Below are 21,677 nucleotides of genomic sequence, written 5' to 3' on the forward strand. Positions count from 1 at the left end.
AATAATGAAGAAAGAGTAACTAATTAAAAGTAATTAAAAGCATGATATTTCCTTAGTATTGAAAACTGGTCATCAGCTTTTGCTATAAAGTACAAAATCATAGACACTACTTCAGAAATAACTCTGTTAATGTCATATATATCATAATCAAAATATCCCTGTATTTAATGAGAGAGAGCAGCATACGAAGCTAAAAAATCTATTTGGCCCAGCATCTAGGAAGTAAATCTTTATAGCAGATAGCAAATATTATATACATCATGAAACAAAGTAAGATGATGATTGAATGTAATTGGAATATATAGTTCATGATATAATCAAATTATACGTTTTAACTTACTGCATGGCAGAGTGTATATGTATGTAACACATATATAGCAGAATGAATTTAAAATAAATTGCTTTACCTTTCAGTCCCTTGGTTTCACCCAGTGTGTTTTGAAGAATCTGATGCTCTGTAAAATATTCTAATTACATTAAAAGAATTAGAACACTCTTGGACATAAATCACAGCAAGATCCTCTATAACCCACCTCCTAAAGTAAAGGAAATAAAAACAAAAATAAACAGGTGGGATCTAATTAAGCTTAAAAGCTTTTTCACAGTGAAGGAAACTATAAACAAGGTGAAAAGACAGCCCTCAGAATGGGAGAAAATAATAGTGAATGAAACAACTGACAAAGGATTAATCTCCAAAATGTACAAGCAGGTCATTCAGCTCAATACCAAAAAAACAAAAAACTCAATCAAAAAGTAAGCAGAAGGCCTAACCAGACATTTCTCCAAAGAAGACACACAGGTGGCTAATAAACATATGAAAAGATGCTAGCACACCATCGCTCATTATTAGAGAAATGTAAATCAAAACTATAATGAGGTATCACTTCACACCAGTCAGAATGACTGTCATCAAAAAATCTACAAACAATAAATGCTGGAGAGGATGTGGAGACAAGGGAACCATCTTCCCCATTGATGCAAATGCAAACTGATATAGTCACTGTGAACAGTATGGAGATTCCTTAAAAAACTAGGAATAAAACTACCATATGACCCAACAATCCCACTACTGGATATATACCCTGAGGAAACCAAAATTGAAAAATACACATGTACCCCCAATGTTCATTGCAGCACTGTTTACAACAGCTAGCAGAAGCTACACAGAAGCAACCTAGATGCTCATCAACAGATGAATGGATAAAGAAGTTGTGGTACATACACACAATGGAATATTACTCAGCCATAAAAAGGAATGTGTTTGATTCAGTTCTAATAAGGTGGATGAACCTAGAGCCTATTATACAGAGTGAAGTAAGTCAGAAAGAGAAAAACAAATACCGTATATTATCACATAAATATGGGCTTCCCTGGTGGCTCAGATGGTAAAGAATCCGCCTGCAATGCAGGAGACCTGGGTTCAATCCCTGGGTTGGGAAGATCCCCTGGAGGAGGGAATGGCAAACCACTCCAGTATTCTTGCCTGGAGAATCCTCACGGACACAGAGGAGTCTGGTGGGCTACAGTCCATGGGGTCACAAAGAGTCAGACATGACTGAATGACTAAGCATACAATGCATATATATGGAATCTAGAAAGATGGTACTGATGAACCTATTTGCAGGGCAGTAATGGAGACACAGACATAGAGAATAGACTTATGGACACAGTGGGGGAAGGAGAGGGTGGGGCAAATGGAGAGAGTAGCATTGAATCATATACATTACCATATGTAAAATTAGATAGTGGAAATTTGCTGTATAATGCAGGGAGCTCAAATTCAGTGCTCAGTGATAAGCTAGAGGGGTGGGATGGGATGGGAGGTGGGAGAGAAGTTCAAGAGGTATGAGGTTCGTGACATTGTACAGGAGACAGGGATCAAGACCATTCCCATAGAAAAGAAATGCAAAAAAGCAAAATGGCTGTCTGGGGAGGCCTTACACATAGCTGTGAAAAGAAGAGAAGCAAAAAGCAAAGGAGAAAAGGAAAGATATAAACATCTGAATGCAGAGTTCCAAAGAATAGCAAGAAGAGATAAGAAAGCCTTCTTCAGCGATCAGTGCAAAGAAATAGAGGAAAACAACAGAATGGGAAAGACTAGGGATCTCTTCAAGAAAATCAGAGATACCAAAGGAACATTTCATGCAAAGATGAGCTCGATAAAGGACAGAAATGGTATGGACCTAACTGAAGCAGAAGATATTAAGAAGAGATGGCAAGAATACACAGAAGAACTGTACAAAAAAGATCTTCATGACCCAGATAATCACGATGGTGTGATCACTGATCTAGAGCCAGACATCCTGGAATGTGAAGTCAAGTGGGCCTTAGAAAGCATCACTACGAACAAAGCTAGTGGAGGTGATGGAATTCCAGTTCAGTTATTCCAAATCCTGAAGGATGATGCTGTGAAAGTGTTGCACTCAATATGCCAGCAAATTTGGAAAACTCAGCAGTGGCCACAGGACTGGAAGAGGTCAGTTTTCATTCCAATCCCAAAGAAAGGCAATGCCAAAGAATGCTCAAACTACTGCACAATTGCACTCATCTCACACGCTAGTAAAGTAATGCTCAAAATTCTCCAAGCCAGGCTTCAGCAATATGTGAACCGTGAACTTCTTGATGTTCAAGCTGGTTTTAGAAAAGGCAGAGGAACCAGAGATCAAATTGCCAACATCTGCTGGATCATGGAAAAAGCAAGAGAGTTCCAGAAAAACATCTATTTCTGCTTTATTGACTATGCCAAAGCCTTTGACTGTGTGGATCACAATAAACTGTGGAAAATTCTGAAAGAGATGGGAATACTAGACCACCTGACCTGCCTCTTGAGAAATCTGTATGCAGGTCAGGAAGCAACAGTTAGAACTGGACATGGAACAACAGACTGGTTCCAAATAGGAAAAAGAGTACGTCAAGGCTGTATATTGTCACCCTGTTTATTTAACTTATATGCAGAACACATCATGAGAAACGCTGGACTGGAAGAAACACAAGCTGGAATCAAGATTGCCGGGAGAAATATCAATCACCTCAGATATGCAGATGACACCACCCTTATGGCAGAAAGTGAAGAGGAACTCAAAAGCCTCTTGATGGAAGTGAAAGTGGAGAGTGAAAAAGTTGGCTGAAAGCTCAACATTCAGAAAATGAAGATCATGGCATCTGGTCCCATCACTTTATGGGAAATAGATGGGGAAACAGTGGAAACAGTGTCAGACTTTATTTTTCTGGGCTCCAAAATCACTGCAGATGGTGACTGCAGCCATGAAATTAAAAGATGCTTACTCCTTGGAAGGAAAGTTATGACCAACCTAGATAGCATATTCAAAAGCAGAGGCATTACTTTGCCAACAAAGGTTCATCTAGTCAAGGCTATGGTTTTTCCTGTGGTCATGTATGGATGTGAGAGGTGGACTGTGAAGAAGGCTGAGCACCAAAGAATTGATGCTTTTGAACTGTGGTGTTGGAGAAGACTCTTGAGAATCCCTTGGACTGCAAGGAGATCCAACCAGTCCATTCTGAAGGAGATCAGCCCTGGGATTTCTTTGGAAGGAATGATGCTAAAGCTGAAACTCCAGTACTTTGGCCACCTCATGAGAAGAGTTGACTCACTGGAAAAGACTCTGATGCTGGGAGGGATTGGGGGCAGGAGGAGAAGGGGAAGACAGAGGATGAGATGGATGGATGGCATCACTGACTCGATGGACGTGAGTCTCAATGAACTCTGGGAGTTGATGATGGACAGGGAGGCCTGGTGTGCTGCGATTCATGTCGCAAAGAGTCAGACACGACGGAGCGTCTGAGCTGATCTGATGGCTGATTCATGTTAATATATGGTAGAAACCAACACAATATTTTTAAGCAATTATCCCCCAATTAAAAAGAAAGTTTTAAAAAGGAATTAGTGTCACTACACTAAGCAGTACTGCTTCACTCTTTGACTGTGCTTTTGTTTCCAGCTAATAAAATCTGATGTGTTAGTCACTCAGTCATGTCCAACTCTTTTTGGAGAGGGTTTAGGGCATGTTAGGATGGGGGCCAGTAGAGGTGACGCTGCAGGAAAAGGGAGGTGTGAGCTGACACCCCGCCACCTTCTGAGGTCACAGTCTGCCAGCTTTTCATCTTCTCTGTGTTCCACCTCCTTTCTCCAGGAGTCTAGTCCCTATGGGGGCCTCCCACCTTTGAGTCTGTGGAGGAGGAGTGGGTGGCCCCCTCATTTCCTGGGGGTTAAGACCTCTCCAGAGATGGGCCCAGGGGTGGGGTGGGTGATCTGTCCAAGGTTACTCAGAAGGTTGGTGGCAGGATTGGGACTCACACCAGGCCTCCTGGGCCCCCGCAGGAGCCACATTCCCAGCACCTGAGTCCCCAAGCCCCTATTTCACAAGGTTGGTCAGGGAGCTACAGCATACTCCTCCTTGACAGGCGAAGGGAAGGGGGCACCCAGGAGGCTGGCAGAGCTGGGGCACAGGTCCTCAAAGGGTGGCACAGCTGGAGTGGGGGGGGTCACATCATGGGTTGTCAGGGATGGCTGTGGGGGTGCTGCTGCTGCTGCTGCTGCTTCTGGTTCACTTTGTGATCTTTTGCCTTCCAATTTTGGAACCAGATCTTCACGTGACTTTCAGTAAGCCCCCATTAGCAGCCAGCTCTGATTTCCCCTGAATGGCGATGTAATGACTGTACAGGAATTCCTTCTCCAGCTCCAGGCACTGGTGATCAGTGTAGCTGTTTTGTTGTTTTAGTCCCTAAGTTGTGTCTGACTCTTTTGCAATCTCATGGACTGTAGCCCATCAGGCTCCTCTGTCCATGGGATTTCTCAGGCAAGAATAGTAGAGTGGGTTGCCATTTCCTTCTCCAGGCGATCTTCCAGACCCAGGGATCGAACCCGTGTCTCTTGCATTGGCAGGCGGATTCTTTAATATGAGCCATCAGGGAAGCCAGTTTGGTGTAGACTACATGGTTTTCATCTTTGGTCCCAGTCTTACCCCTGCCATTGCCACCTTCAGCTGCCACACCACACCACATCCACTCACAGGAAATCTGGCTTTGCCCTCCAGGTGAGGACGGTATGCCTGGGCTGCAGAGGGACTGCACCAGGGCCATGCCCCCAGGGACTTGGGTGCCATGTGCTAAAGCTCCATGTGTGTGTTGGTCGCTCAGTCATGTTCAACTCTTGGCGACCCCATGGACTATAGCCTGCCAGGATCCTTTGTCCATGGGATTCTCCAGGCAAGAAGACTGGAGTGGGTTGCCATTCCCTTCTCCAGGGGACTCGTCCTGACCCAGGAATCAAACCCTGGTCTCCTACATTGGAGGCATATTCTTTACCTTCTGAGCCACCGGGGAAGCCTCTAAAGCTCAGAGGAGGCCTGAAAGCCAGAGGGGTGGACTGGCGGTGGGAGCCCATTTACCCTTTGGTGCAGCAAAGGGTGCATCTGAGTAGCTGGTGAAGTCTGGGTACTGCAGGAGCCTGGGGGTCGAGGTCAAGTTTGGGGTGTGGGGACTGTAGGCTTGTGGGCCCAGGCTGAGACGTGGGCCTGGCGGGTCCAGGTTCCCAGGGGAATCGTGTCCAGCCACAGCCCACCAAGCACATAGTCTATCCACATCAGGTACATGGTGTACACGCCTCTCCCTGCTGTGTCTGCTGGGCCCTGCAGGCTTGGAGCAACTATTCACCTGGACTCCTGGCCCTTATAGATGCTTTTCAATTGACCATTGAAAGAAGTGCTCCTTCCTTTAATTTTTTTTCTTTTTCTTTTTTTTCCACATTGGCTTTGTGGTATCCTTGAGTTTCTTACACCTGGAAAGCACCACAGTGGAATTCCAGGTAGGGGAGGGCTGGTCTTTTTTTATAAAGTGTGTGAAGGAAAATTTTGAAAGGCTAGGAAAGGTAAATCTTTATGACAATTAGCAAAGGCTATATATAAAGATCTGGATATATAAACAGATTCCTTTAAAATCATCACTACCCTCACACTCCTGAAAGTCAGTATTTCCTCTGCAGGTACTGGTTTGAAGGCCATTTCTTGGCCTACCACCAAAACAGTAGAGGTGGAACAAAGTGATAGACAAGATACATTTCGTGGGTAGAATCCACAGAACTTGATAATAAATTGAATTGGGGTAGAGAGTAAAGGAGAAGTGAGTGTCAAGGAAGACTCCACAGTAGAGCTGCTATTTGTTGAGACGGAGAAGACAAGGGAAGAAGATGGCTTTCTAGTTTTTTTGTTTATCTTGTTCTGTTTTAGACAATTTACTGACTGGTATTTTACTGAGTTATAACTCTAATGTTTTGGCTAAGTTTATCAAATAGAAATGATTATTGGCATGTAAGGTAAAGTTATTTGCAAAATGATTTTCCCTTTTAAAATATCTTTCCTCACCCTCAACATTCAAATTCTTAGCAGCTTCTCAGACTCAAAATCATCCTCAAATTTTATTGTGATGTGCTGAATGATTACATATTCAAGCTTAATTGATATGAATAGTGGGAAGTTTATTCTTAAACACAGTTTTAGCTATAGCAGAATGCAGCAAAACTCTATATTGCTTTTCTTCTGTGGCCCCTACCAAGAAATATAAAGAAGGGACCCATGCGTCCTGTGTGGTACATAGTAAGTGCTCAGTAAATAGTTGTTGAGGCACATATAGGATATTCACCTACTAAATTTTTTGTAAGACATTTAAAAAGAAATGAGGCATTTTTACATAGACACATAAACACACAATTCAACTATTTCTTAGGATTCCTTTAGCTTGCCAACCAAACAACGTAGCTCACCACCCAGTTCTACAAGAATGAAGTCCCTGGCCACTGCAGTCGCTGACCTTCAACACACCCCGAAAGGAGTTCCAGACAGAGAGCAGGAATGAGGCACTCTGTGCTCTAGGGAAATTTGGTAGAACAGGCCTTCAGGTAGTTAGATCTTTTCAGAAGACTTCATGAGCCTAAGTTTTTTTATATCTTCTCACATCTAGAAGAGCACTAAAATCATTAACAGAGACATTTGCTCCTTGTGACTATCAGCAACCTTCTCCGCACTAGCAGCAAGCCTCTGCCAAAATGTATGCTTGACTGAATGTATTCCCTTTCATCAAAATCACATATACACTGACCTCTGCCAGATTCCCACCTCTGGCAAGCAGTTCCTCAGAGCCATCTGAGAGGCTGTGTCTTGGACTATAGTCCTCATAAGCACCCCTACTCCAGCAAAACGTAACTCACAGCTCTCAGTTTGGGCATCTATTTTCAGTCCACACACTCTTACACTCATATTATATGCCCATATATAACCTTTTACTAATAACTGAGGCTTTTAAATGGTAAGTTTATGCCCACATGAACTTATTAATTTAACAAACTTATTTAATAAATGAAGTTTATTAATTCAATAAACTTATTATTTAATAAACTTATTAAATATTTTGTTCACAACATAAACGTTTTGAAAATATTAAAAAGACATTTCTTTCAAAGGTCCCAGAGGGGCCCATTCTGCAATGTCTCCGTTTTTCTTGTGCAAGTGGTTGACATGTTAGACTGAGGTCTATAACGTGCAAAATATCAGATCTGCTTTTAGTGCACATTTCTGCCTCCACCCTCTTCTGCACGGTCAGTGTCGTGATGCCCTTTGCTGTGACGTCGCTGGCGTGGGAACCTAGAAGGCGCTGGCCACTTCATTGGCCGGTTCACAGTGTCAGCCCTGATCCTGCCCCATGCCCCCAGCATCCATTGCGCGGGCCTTGAGACCGTGCCCCTGAAACCGCTAGCCATGGCGCCCTGGGGTTTGCAGGTGGGTCTCCAGGCGGTCCTCCTTGGTTCTTCAAGGGCATCCTCGCCTGGCGCTTTCCTTTCCAGCGTGTGCGGGCCAAACCTCACCATTCAGCCCTAAAATGGGCCCAGGCCGCCACTGGGCCACAGAGCAGCAGGTAAGGGCCTCGGGGACCGCGTTCCATAACGGCTGGGAGGAGGGGCCTCGGGGGGCCGGTGACCGTTGGTTTGCGGGGCTGCCTGAGAACGGAAGGCCTCGACGGCGTTGCGCAGTCGTTGCACCGCCCTGCGCCAGCCGCCAGTCAGACGACTGTCCCTGCCCCCGAGGAGCTTGTCTTCCTGGCGCAGGGCTTGTTGGTTTCTGTTTATCAGGCTGAGTGAGCTCTCTTCTACTCCTACCTCAATGCGAGCTTGGTGTTTATATCCCCGATAAGTGAGTAATGAACTCTTAAAAAATTTGCCGCCATTTATTGCATAATATATACTTACACATATGTGTGTACACCTGACACAAATATAGATGAATATGTGTGTGATTTTATGTGAGTAAATAGACTCTTCAAGGAATTAATATATTTTATTACATTATTAACATTCATAGATGTACTTGCATTCATGGGATAAACTCCACTAAGATATGTATCAGTACATGTGTATGTATTATATGTGTACATAGGCAGGCATTGTTGGATTTGATTGGTTAATGTTTTATTTAGGATATTTGCACTTATATTCATAAGTGTTATTGTCTATATAATTTTTTGGTGCAGTATACAGTCTTGTCTGGTTTGGGAATCACTGCTCTTTAAGTTTCAAGAAATGAGTTCAATAACTTTCCTTCTTTACTTGTGAAGTTTGTATATCATAAGGATTTTCTGTTCTTTGCTTGTTTGATAAACCTCACCTGTGAAACACTTTCAGCCTCGTGTCTGTTACTTTGTGGGGGTAAATGAGAGCCTTTTGTGTACTTTTCTGTTTTTCCTTCATCAACTTTTAATTTTATTGATCTTGATTGTTTTCTCTTATACTGATTTCCCCGCCTTTAAGCTTGTTCAGTTTCTAGCTTCTTTATTGAATCCTTTATTTACTTGCAGTCTTTAAAATACTAAATGAATTTAATGTTCTTCTTATTTTTAATTCTAAGAGCTGCTAAAACTGCATCCACAAACCTTGAATATGTGATATTTTATTTTCTGAATGGTTCTAACTAGAGAGTAATTTCCATTTTTATTTTCTTTTTAATCTATTCGTTTATTTAGGAGTGCTATTTCAAGTCTTCAAACTAGACAGTTTTTTAAAAATCTGTTTTTATTTTTGACTTATTTATTTGCTTTATGTTAGAAAATGTAGTCTACATAATATTATATCTTTGAAGTGTATTAAGTCTCTGGTTACCTAGGATATCATCAATTTTTATAAGTATTTTATGTGATTTGAAAGGAAAGTAAATTCTTTATTAGGTACAGGGTTCCCTCTATTTATATTGTTTTTGTTTAGTTGCTTAGTCATGTCTGACTCTTTTGCGACCCTTTGGACTGTAGCCCAAGACTGTTCATTGGGAAGGTCAAATCTTGTGTATATGTACTACTTTTTTTGCTCACTTGATCTATAGATAATTGAGATAGGTTGAAATATCTCACCATGTTTTTGTGAAATGTCAAGTTTCCTGTAATTCTGTTAGGCTTTGCTTTGTATATTTTGAGGCAATCTTAGGTACGTATAAGTTATAAATATTATAGCTCTTTGATGGATTATCCCTTCTGTTATTATGTTGAGTCTCCATTTCTCCTTATTAATGCTTTTCCTTTAAATTCTATTTTGTCTGATAGAATGTTGTTAAATCAGTGTTGTTTTTATTACCATCGGCATGGTATAGTATTTTCTGTTTCTTTGTTTCTTTATTGTAGTAAAATATGCATGACATGATATGTCTAAATGTATATTTCAGTGGCATTAAATTGTTGTATGACTATTACCACAGTCCATCATCCACAACTGAAATTCTGAACTTATTTAATACTAACTCTTCATTACTGCTTCTGTCTCCTGATAGCCAGTAAAATTTGACTATTCTAGAAACCTCATTCAAGTGGAATTGTAGAAGTTTTGTCCTTTGTGTTTGGATTATTTACTTAGCATGATGGCTTCTAGGTTCATCCTAGAAGTATTGTGGTCTGTGGCAGGGTATCATTTTTGATATTCTGTGGTCTGTGTCATTTTTTAAGACTGAATAGTTCCATTGTATGTATATACCTACTTTCTTTAGCCATTCATCCATTAATGGGCATTTGGGTTGTTTTTACCTTTTGGCTTTTATGAATAATGCTACTCTGAACATTGGTGTACAAATATCTGTTTGAATCACTGCCTTTGATTCTTTTGGTATTTACCTAGAAGTGGAATTGTTGGATCATATGGTAATTCTGTGTTTAATTTCTTGAAGTACGATGACAGTTTTCCATAGCAACTGCATCATTTTCCTTTCTCACCAGCATCCATTTCCTTATTTTGATCTTTTTGATATGCTTTTGCTTTATGGATGTGTTTTATAAGCAACGTTTTTAGCTACATTATCTAGTTTGATTGTCCAACCTGTCTTTAAATAAATGGAATGAGTCCACTTTTATTATTGTGATTACTGAAGAAACAGGGCCAGATTGACTTCTCTTTTGTGTTTTTTGTATATCACACTTCCCTGTCTGCTGCTGAAATTTTCGGAATCATCTATACTCCTCCTGTCTGTCTGTCTGTCAGTCATTCTATGTGTTATTTATTTTTCCAGCTCTGTTTAGGCTCCATAGATTATGATTATGTTTATGTTATTTTAGTGTGTTACCTTAGTACATATTTGTCCATACGTTTTTTCTGACAAAGTCAGTCATTTTTAAAATATTTGTTTCTGTTGACAATAACAATAATCTGTTGTGTTTTTTTAATAACAAGGATCTTAAGGTACAGTGCTCATTGAACTTCTTCCTACCCAACCCTGTTATTGTTTCAGTATTTTAACTTTTAAAATGTAATCTTTCATTATATTTACTGATATAATACATATTTTTTAAATGGTTTTTTCAGTAATCTTTTCTGATACAATGTTCTTTCACTTAAAAGACCACTTTTATGGTGGTTAAAGGTGTGGATCCTGGATTTGTATCCAGGTCCACCGCTTATTTTGTTCTTTGATTTCTTTATGTCAACTGAGTGTAATACCAGTTTACTCGTGTTAAATGGGTTTAAGACTACTGCCTAACTCAGCGAGGCTTTGTGAGGATTTAATAAGTGAATATATGTAACTATGTCTTTGTCTCCCATTGTTAATTGGAATAACCACAAATTTAGTGGCTCAGAGCAACACAAATGTATTATTTTACAGTTCTGGAGGTCAGAAGTCTAAAATGTGTAAAATGTGCTCAGCGTTCCTTTTTGGAGGCTCTCAGGGAGAATCTATTTCCTTAGCTGTTCTGCCCTTCAGACTACAAGCCTACATTCCTTGGCTTGTAGTCCCTTCTCTTATCTTTAAAGCCTACAGCATTGTATCTTCTCTTCTCTGACCTGGGCTTCCATTCTCACATCCTTCTTTGCCTTTGATCTTCCTGTCTCCCTCTTGCGTGGTTCCTTATGATTATGTTGAACTGGATAATCCAGAATAATCTCCCCATTTTGAGATTTTAGTTTAATTACATCTGCAAAATCCCTTTTACCATGTAAGGTAACTTATTCATGGGTTCTGGGTGGTTAGGATGTGGACACCTTTGGGGAGGCCATTGTTCATTCTGTCACCTTATATACATCTCATCTCTATTGTCCCTTTGTGCTGAAGTACATCCTTAATTATTCTGTTATGTAGGTGATAATCTCAGTCTTTTTACATATTCAACAATATAAACTTCTTGATGGGCAATTGTTTTTGTTTCAGCATTTTAAAGATATTAACCTATTGTCTGCTGGTAACTTTTCTAGCAAACCAATAAATGATACACTTTTGGCCTCTTTTTTTTTTAACAGAGTGGGTAGGATTTTCATGTGCACCAGATTGTATTGTATTGTACTGTATTGATGGCATCCTGTCATCATTGATCATTGCATGGGTCTTTAAAAACTGATAAATTGTATGGTCAAGTTATAAAACAGACATCTGCAAATTCACCACTTAAGACAATAAGTAGGTTATTAGCAACATTTATCTTCAACTCTTTCCCTTATTTTATCTTTCTGCCTTCTATAACTCCTCAAGAATTTTGTGTTTATTATTGTCAACTGGAAGGACCACAAACTATAAAGAGGCCAAAAATTTATTAATGGGGGTCTTAGAATTGCAATTGGGGGATCCACAGTTTTGGAGGAAGCCAGAACAGTGTCCCACTGGAGGAAAATGGGTAGAGTTTTTATGGAGGGGGAAACGGGAAGTTCTTGCAGGTTTAAACGAATTGTTTATCAACAGTTTGAATTGGAGGAACATTTGTTACATATATGCAATTGGCTTATCAAGCACGTCTCATATGTTACTAGGGAAAGGTATATTTTCTTTAGTCCAGTTCTTAGCATATTTCAGCAACTCAGCAACTGTTCAGCAGTTTTATTTTAGGGTGTTCAGCAAGAGTTCAGCAAGGGCAGTGACTATGGAGGTCCTCAGGTCTCTATCATCTCTGATTTAGTTCTTTTCATATTATCTTGAAGTATTAAGTCTTTCAAAATCACACGTGTATGTCTACAGTATATTTCTTAGCTTAACTTTTTGAAGTTTACAAAAAAGAATAATATTCTGAATGAGTTTTCTAATAATTCCTCTTACCAATGATATTTTACCAAGATATTTTACCAATAATTCCTCTTACCATGATATTTTACCAAGGTTAATTGTTTTATTTTTACTGTAGTGTAATATTTCATTGTGTTATTAGATCATAATTTGTTTATTCTCTTAGTGATGGACTTTTAGTGTTGTTTCCAGCTTTTAGATATTATTCTCAAGACTACTGTGGAAGATTTTGTACATGTCTTCTATTGCACATGTGAAAAAGTTTTCATTTGTGTGTGTGTGTGTATGTAGGTATGCGTGCATGCCAAGCACTTCATCATGTCAGACTCTTTGCAACCCCATGGACTGCAGCATGCCAGGCTTACTTATCCTTCCCTATCTCCCAAATTTTGCTCAAACTTGTGTCCATTGTAGGTATGTGCGTGTGTGCTAAAGTCGCCTCAGTCATGCTCTGCTCTTTGTGACCCTGTGGACTGTAGTCCTCCAGGCTCATCTAGCCATGGGATTCTCCAGGCAAGAATACTTGAGGGGGTTGCCATGCTCTCTTTCAGGGGATCGTCCTGACCCAAAGATCGAACCCATCTCTTATGTCTCCTGCATTAGCAGGTGGGTTCTTTACCACCAGCGCCAATTGGGGAGCCAGCCCATTGTAGGTATATTAGGATGTAATTGCTGAGATGTAGGGTAATGTTCAGTTTTTAAAGAAGATGCCAACCTTTTCTGGAGTGGTTATATACTCCTACCAGCAATCTAAGAGATACTACTAATGTCCATCCTCTCTGCTTGATGTTATCAAACTTCTTTTGCCAGTTGAATTACAGAAATGTTGATTTATGATCTTAATTTGCATGATCCTGATTACTAATGACATCGAACATAACTTGACATCGAACATAACTTCTTATGTTTATTTCTTCTGTGAAATGCCTGTACATATCATTTGCCTGTGTAATTGTTTTAGTCGTTTTTTTTTAGGGTAGTTCTTTTTTTGTTCTTGAGACTAATTTTTTGTGGTATATATGTTAGATGTCACTTCAGTTGTTTATTGCTGTTTAACAAATCACTCTAAATTCACTGGCTTAAATTAAGAATGATTTATTATTTCTCTAGGCTCTAGGCTCAGAGGGGTGCTTTTGTAGCTTCATATGGCCCTGGGTCATTCATCTGACTATATTTTTTTGATGGCTGGGTGGGGCTGGAAGGTTCAAAAGGTCCTCATTCATGTCTGGTGGTTCAGAACTTTTCTGTGTGGCTAATGACTTGGAGCATGCGTAGTCTCAGCAGGGTAGTTGGATTTCTCCCACAGTTCTTCACTTCAAGAGGGAGAGGGGAAGCTGGCAGGACTCTTAAGGGCTAGGCCTGGAACTGGCATAACGTTATTTTAACAGGTCTCTGTTGGTCAGAAGAAATCACTAAGACAAGCTCTGCTTCAAGAGAAGGAGAAATAGACTCCACTTTGTGATAACTAGACATGCATGTAGGAATTGTGGTTATCTTTGGAGACTATGTACCACATAGATTTTGCAGCTATCATTTCACAGTATACAGCTTGTCTTTAAAAAAGTGAGATTTATCAAAAATTCTTTATTTTAATACAGTTACGTTTATAGACTTTTATATACACTTTTGTCTAAAAATCTTTCCTTTCCCCCATCAGAGAAATATTATATATATTTTAAAGGTTTAATTTTGATATTTAAGTACTTAATTACACTGGAGTTAAATTTTTATTTTGTTTGTATATTTGGTGTGAATGAGAAAATGTTCAGTTTCATTTTATTCCCATGTGATCCTTTCTTTCTAGATCAGTTTTTCCCACTAATTTGACGTCTTTTTTTTTTTTTTTTTTGTCGTTTTTAGTTGTGGTCTATTCTTTTTCACCTAGAGAAATCCCTTGAACATTTCTTGTACAGCTAGTTTGGTAGTGATGACCTCTTTTAGCTTTTGCTTGCATATAAAACTCATAATCTTTCCATCAACTCTGAATGAAAGCCTTACAAATTGATGCTTTTGAACTGTGGTGTTGGAGAAGACTCTTGAGAGTCCCTTGGACTGCAAGGAGATCCAACCAGTCCATTCTGAAGGAGATCAGCCCTGGGATTTCTTTGGAAGGAATGATGCTAAAGCTGAAACTCCAGTACTTTGGCCACCTCATGTGAAGAGTTGACTCATTGGAAAAGACTCTGATGCTGGGAGGGATTGGGGGCAAGAGGAGAAGGGGACGACAGAGGATGAGATGGCTGGATGGCATCACTGACTTGATGGACATGAGTCTCAGTGAACTCTGGGAGTTGGTGATGGACAGGGAGGCCTGGCGTGCTGCGATTTGTGGGGTCGAAAAGAGTCGGACACGACTGAGTGACTGATCTGATCTGATCTCATTTTCCCCCTTTTATCACTTTAGATATATCATGCCAGTCTCTTCTGGCCTGCAGAGTTTCTGCCGAAAGTTAGCTATGAGCCTTATAGCCTTGTACATAACTTGTTGCTTTTCTCTTGCTGCTTTTAATAGTCTCTTTAATTTTTACTATTTTAATTACATGTATCTTGATTGGTCCTCTCTGAGTTGATCCTGTTTGGGACTCTCTGTGCTTCCTGGACCTGGAAGCCCTTTCCAAAGTTAGGAAAGTTTTCAGCTCTATGTCTTCTTTCTCTTCTCCTTCTGGGATCTCTGTAATGTGAATGTTAGTATGTTTGATGTCCCAGTGAAAGTGAAAGTAGCTCAGTTGTGTCCAACTCTTTGAGACCCCATTATAGCCTTCCAGTCTCCTCTGTCCATGGAATTCTCCCAGCCAGAATACTGGAGTGGGTAGCCGTTTCCTTCTCCAGGGGATCTTCCCAGCCCAGGGCTTTAATCCAGGTCTCCCGCATTGCAGGTGGATTCTTTACCAGCTGAGCTACGAGGGAAGACTAGAGGTCTCTTAAATTGTCATCTTTTCTTTTTTTTTTTTTTCTGTTCCTTTTCAGTTATTTCCACTACCTGTCTTCCAGTTCATGATCTGTTCCTCTGTATCATTTAGTCTACTGATCATTCCTTCTAGTGTATTTTGCACTTCAGCACTATATTATTCATCTCCAGTCCTTCTATATTTTAAACTCTTTGTTAAAAACTTCTCACTCTGTTCATCCCAAATCCTCCTGAGTTCTTTGATCATCTTTATGATCACTACCCTGAACTCTTTCTCAAGTAGATTGTCTGTCTCCACTTCATTTAATTCTTCTGGGGTTTTATCTTGTTCCTTTGGAACATGTTTCTCTGTTTTCTCATTTTGCCTAACTTGTTGTTCTTATTTCCATGTGTTTTGTAGGCTTGTTACATTTCCTGACTTTGGAAAAGTGGCCTTTTATAGGGATGTCCTATGTGTCCTAGCTGAGCATTCCCCCTAGTCAAAGAGCTATATTGTTTAGGGGTGTGCCATATGTGAGCTGCATGAGTCCTTATGTTGTGGTGAGTTGACACTTGTGGGCGGTCTACTAGGCCTGGCTGGCCCCCGACCTGGTTGGTCGCCAGGCAGGCCCTGCCTTGGGTAGAGGTTGCTGGCTACTGATTGATGGGGTTGGATAGGGTCACAAGGTGGCTGGCTATAGAGTCCTGGCAGATGTGAAGCTGGTGTCAACCTGCTAGGAGGTGGGATTGGATCCTGGGGCCACTGACTGAAGGGACCAAAGTGTCCCAGAGCTAGTGTTGACTTGCTGGTGGTTGGGGCTCGTTCCTGACACAGCTGGCTGAGGGATCCAGGGTGTCTTAGGGCTGGGATTAGCCTGCTGGCAGGGTAGTCTAGGTCCTGCCATGGCAAGCTGTGAAACTGCAGTGATCCTGGAGCGGATGCTAGCCAACTGGCATGTGAGGCTGGTACAGGACTGGTGCTGGCCCTCTGATGGGCAGTGCTAGAGCTTGAGGTCTATGGCTATAGGGTCCAGGGTTTGGAGCTGGTATTTAGGCCTGCCGTAGGTGGAGCTGAGGCCCGGGAGGTCTCAGAGCTAGTGCTGGTTTACTGGTGTATGTAGGCTGCCCTTAGGGCTGACTGCCCTCTGGTGGGCAGTGCTGGAATCTGGAGTCTCTGGCTATAGGGCCCTGGGAGTACAGAAGTACTCCACCCTGTCCCCACTGGTGGGAGGGGACAGGGCCCAGGAGGTCCTGGGGCTGGTGCTGGTCTACTGGTGAGTGGGAGCTGGGTTCCAGGGTCTCTGGTGAAGAGGGTCTTGTCCTGGGGCAGCTGTGGGTTCAGCACCCCTATAGCAGCCAGCCTGCTGGTTGGTGGGGCTTTGTTCCCACTTGGGCTGGTTACTTGGCCTGAGGCGTCCCAGTACTGGTGCTGACAGGTAGGTGGGTGGGGGTGAGTTCTAATATGCTAGAGAGAAATTCCAAAATGGTGCTTGCTAGTGTCCTTGTCCTCATGATAGAACAAGTCCCTAAAATGACTGCTCCCAGTGTCTGTATCTCCAGGATGACTTCCAGTTGCCTCCTGCTTCCCTGGAATGCTCTCCAGAATCATCAGGTAAGGTGTGATCCAGGTTCCTTTCAACTTACTACTTTTGCCCTGAGTCCCAGAGCATGTGAGATTTTATGTGCACCCGTTAAGAGTGGAGTTCCTGTTTCCCTCAGCCCTCTGGGTGTCCTGAAAGTAAATTCTGCTGACCTTCAAAGCCATATGTTCTGGGGGCTCATGTTCCTGATGCAGGACCCCTGGACTAGGGATCCTGATGTGGGGCATGGACTCAGTCCTCTGTATTTGTAATTTGTGAGTTGCTCACTAGGGGTCTGAGGCTTAACTCTACCCTTCCTATTTTTTTTATCTTTAGTCACAGCTAAGGATAAAGGTATTTTCTGCTAGATTCCAGTCTTTATCATCAATAATTGCTCTGTTTGTAATTTTTGTGTGCCCATAGGAGGAGGTGAGCTCAGGGTCTGCCTTTTCTGCCATCTTGGCCAAATTCCTATTGATTTTGTAACCTATAACTTTACTACTACTACTAAGTCGCTTCAGTTGTGTCCGACTCTGTGCGACCCCATAGACAGCAGCCCACCAGGCTCCCCCATCCCTGGGATTCTCCAGGCAAGAATCCTGGAGTGGGTTGCCACTTCCTTCTTCAATGCATGAAAGTGAAAAGTGAAAGTGAAGTCGCTCAGCTGTGTCCGACTCTTAGTGACCCCATGGACTGCAGCCCACCAGGCTCCTCTGTCCATGGGATTTTCCAGGCAAGAGTACTGGAGTCGGGTGAGACAAGGATCAAGACCATCTCCATGGAAAAGAAATGCAAAAAAGCAAAATGGCTGTCTGGGGAGGCCTTACACATAGCTGTGAAAAGAAGAGAAGTGAAAAGCAAAGGAGAGAAGGAAAGATATAAACATCTGAATGCAGAGTTCCAAAGAATAGCAAGAAGAGATAAGAAACCCTTCTTCAGCGATCAATGCAAAGAAATAGAGGAAAACAACAAAATGGGAAAGACTAGAGATCTCTTCAAGAAAATCAGAGATACCAAAGGAACATGTCATGCAAAGATGGGCTCGATAAAGGACAGAAATGGTATGGACCTAACAGAAGCAGAAGATATTAAGAAGAGATGGCAAGACTACACAGAAGAACTATACAAAAAAGATCTTCACGACCCAGATAATCACGATGGTGTGATCACTGACCTAGAGCCAGACATCCTGGAATATGAAGTCAAGTGGGCCTTAGAAAGCATCACTACGAACAAAGCTACTGGAGGTGATGGAATTCCAGTTGAGCTCTTCCAAATCCTGAAAGATGATGCTGTGAAAGTGCTGCACTCAATATGCCAGCAAATTTGGAAAACTCAGCAGTGGCCACAGGACTGGAAGAGGTCAGTTTTCATTCCAATCCCAAAGAAAGGCAATGCCAAAGAACGCTCAAACTACCGCACAATTGCACTCATCTCACACGCTAGTAAAGTAATGCTCAAAATTCTCCAAGCCAGGCTTCAGCAATATGTGAACCGTGAACTTCCTGATGTTCAAGCTGGTTTTAGAAAAGGCAGAGGAACCAGAGATCAAATTGCCAACATCCGCTGGATCATGGAAAAAGCAAGAGAGTTCCAGAAAAACATCTATTTCTGCTTTATTGACTATGCCAAAGCCTTTGACTGTGTGGATCACAATAAACTGTGGAAAATTCTGAAAGAGATGGGAATACCAGACCACCTGATTTGCCTCTTGAGAAATCTGTATGCAGGTCAGGAAGCAACAGTTAGAACTGGACATGGAACAACAGACTGGCTCCAAATAGGAAAAGGAGTACGTCAAGGCTGTATATTGTCACCCTGTTTATTTAACTTATATGCAGAGTACATCATGAGAAACGCTGGACTGGAAGAAACACAAGCTGGAATCAAGATTGCCGGGAGAAATATCAATAACCTCAGATATGCAGATGACACCACCCTTATGGCAGAAAGTGAAGAGGAACTCAAAAGCCTCTTTATGGAAGTGAAAGTGGAGAGTGGAAAAGTTGGCTTAAAGCTCAACATTCAGAAAACGAAGATCATGGCATCTGGTCCCATCACTTTATGGGAAATAGATGGGGAAACAGTGGAAACAGTGTCAGACTTTATTTTTCAGGGCTCCAAAATCACTGCAGATGGTGACTGCAGCCATGAAATTAAAAGACGCTTACTCCTTGGAAGGAAAGTTATGACCAACCTAGATAGCATATTCAAAAGCAGAGACATTACTTTGCCAACAAAGGTCCGTCTAGTCCAGGCTATGGTTTTTCCTGTGGTCATGTATGGATGTGAGAGGTGGACTGTGAAGAAAGCTGAGCGCCGAAGAATTGATGCTTTTGAACTGTGGTGTTGGAGAAGGCTCTTGAGAGTCCCTTGGACTTCAAGGAGATCCAACCAGCACATTCTAAAGGAGATCAGCCCTGGGATTTCTTTGGAAGGAATGATGCTAAAGCTGAAACTCCAGTACTTTGGCCACCTCATGTGAAGAGTTGACTCATTGGAAAAGACTCTGATGCTGGGAGGGATTGGGGGCAAGAGGAGAAGGGGACGACAGAGGATGAGATGGCTGGATGGCATCACTGACTTGATGGACATGAGTCTGAGTGAACTCTGGGAGTTGATGATGGACAGGGAGGCCTGGCGTGCTGCGATTCATGGGGTCGCAAAGAGTCGGATACGACTGAGCGACTGATCTGATAACTGTACTGAATTCATTTGTTAATTCTAACTGAACTAATCTTTCCATCTTGAAAGCCAGCCAACAATAGACTATTGTGAAATAACAAAAAACACATTGGCCTCTGCCCCAGTTCCTGACACAGGACTGCTTGAATTTCTGGACTGCAGAAATTCTGAATTTCTGCTTGAATTTCTGGACTGGTTGAATTTCTGGACTGGTTCCCGACACAGGACTGCAGATTCCTGTAATATACCTTGAAGTCAGAAAGTGTAATACCTGTAGCTTTATTCTTTTTTCCAAAAATGGCTTTGATTATTGAGGGTCTCTCATGGTTCCAAGCAAAGCATTTTTTTTCTATTTTTAAGAAAAATGCTATTGGAATTTTGATAGGGATCTGTCAAAATAGCATTAACATAGCATTGGATCTGTTGATTGTTTTGGGAATTATGGGCATTTTAATATTACAGTAATATGTGAGCATGAGCTAAGTTTCCATAATTTTGTGTTTTGTTTCGGTTTCTTTCATCAGCGTTTTATAGTTTTCAGTGTACAGGTCTTTTAATTTCCTTGGTTAAATTTGTTCTTCAAAATTTATCTTTTTTGGTGTTATTGTAAGTGTGACTGATTTCTTAATTTCTTTTTTGTGTAGTTCATTGTTAGTATATAGAAATGCAATTGATTTTTGAGTGTTGATTTTGATTCCTACAGCTTTACTGAATTTGTTTATTAACTCTAACAGTTTTTTGGGGTGGAGGATAACAGAGGATGGGATAGTTGGGCGGCATCACAAATTGGGTGGACATGAGTTTGAGTAAGCTCTGGGTGTTGGTGGTGGACAGGGAAGCCTGGCATGCTGCAGTCCATGGGGGTAGCAAAGAGCTGGACACAACTGAGTGACTGAACTGAACTGATAGTGGTTCTATTTTTAGTTTTTTTAAAAACCTCTGTATTGTTTGCCACAGTGTCTATACCAATTTACACTTCCCACCAACAGTGTTGGAGGGTTCTCTTTTCTCTCTATCCTTGCCAACATTTGTTATTTGTGTTCTTTTCTATAATAGCTATTATGACAGGTTTGAGGTGATATCTCAGTGTGGTTTGAATTTGCATTCCTCTGTTTGATTAATGATGTTGAGCATATTTTCATGTGCCTGTTGGCCATCTGTGTTGTCTTCTTTGGAATAGAGTCTATTCATACCTTCTGTCCATTTTTAAACCAGATTATATATATTGAGTTGAATTAGCTGTTTATGTATTTTGGATATTAACCCATTATCGGTCATATCATTGGCAAATATTTTCTCCCATTCAGTAGGCTGTCCTTTCATTTTGTCAGTGATTTCCTTTACTACACAAAAGCTTTTTAAGTTTTAATTAGGTCCCATTTGTTTACTTTTGCATTTATTTCCTTTGCTTTAGGACAAGGATCCAAAAACATATTGCTGTGTTTTATGTCAAAGAGTGTTCTGCCTGTGTTTTCCTCTAGAAGTTTTATAGTATCTGGGTAACTTTTTGATCTTTAATCCATTTTGAGTTTTTTTTGTATATGGTGTTAAAGAATGTTCTGATTTCATTCTTTTACATGTGGCTGTCCAGTTTTTGCAGTACCACTTATTGAAGAGACTGTCTTGCATGTTCTTGCCTCCTTTGTCATAGATTTGTTGACTCTTTGCAACTCCATGTACTATACACTCCATGGAATTCTCCAGGCCAGAATACTGGAGTGGATAGGATAGCCTTTCCCTTCTCCTGGGGATCTTCCCAACCCATGGATTGAACCCAGGTCTCCTGCATTGCAGGCAGATTCTTTACCAGCTGAGCCACCAGGGAAGCCCAAGAATACTGGAGTGGGTAACCTATCTGTTCTCCAGGGGATTTGCCTGACTCAGGAATCGAACCGGGGTCTCCTGCATTGCAGGAAGATTCTTTACCAGCTGAGCTACTAGGGAAGCCTTTGTCATAGATTGACTATAGGTGTGTGAGTTCATATCTGGGCTTTCTAT

General features: G+C 41.3%; 1 protein-coding gene across 1 annotated transcript in view; it reads left to right on the top strand.

Annotated features, from left to right (window-relative positions):
• The window catches only part of DNAH14 (dynein axonemal heavy chain 14), a 440,851-nt gene that overhangs the window by 36,601 nt on the left and 382,573 nt on the right, over positions 1-21,677 (top strand). Inside the window, exons 2-3 of the mRNA XM_055583763.1 lie at positions 4,977-5,063; positions 7,746-7,926. Coding sequence (XP_055439738.1) covers positions 4,977-5,063; positions 7,746-7,926 — 268 coding nt within the window. The remainder of the gene's footprint in view (positions 1-4,976; positions 5,064-7,745; positions 7,927-21,677) is intronic.

This window comes from Bubalus kerabau, chromosome 5 (assembly GCF_029407905.1).
Source record: "Bubalus kerabau isolate K-KA32 ecotype Philippines breed swamp buffalo chromosome 5, PCC_UOA_SB_1v2, whole genome shotgun sequence".
Classification (NCBI taxonomy): domain Eukaryota; kingdom Metazoa; phylum Chordata; class Mammalia; order Artiodactyla; family Bovidae; genus Bubalus; species Bubalus kerabau.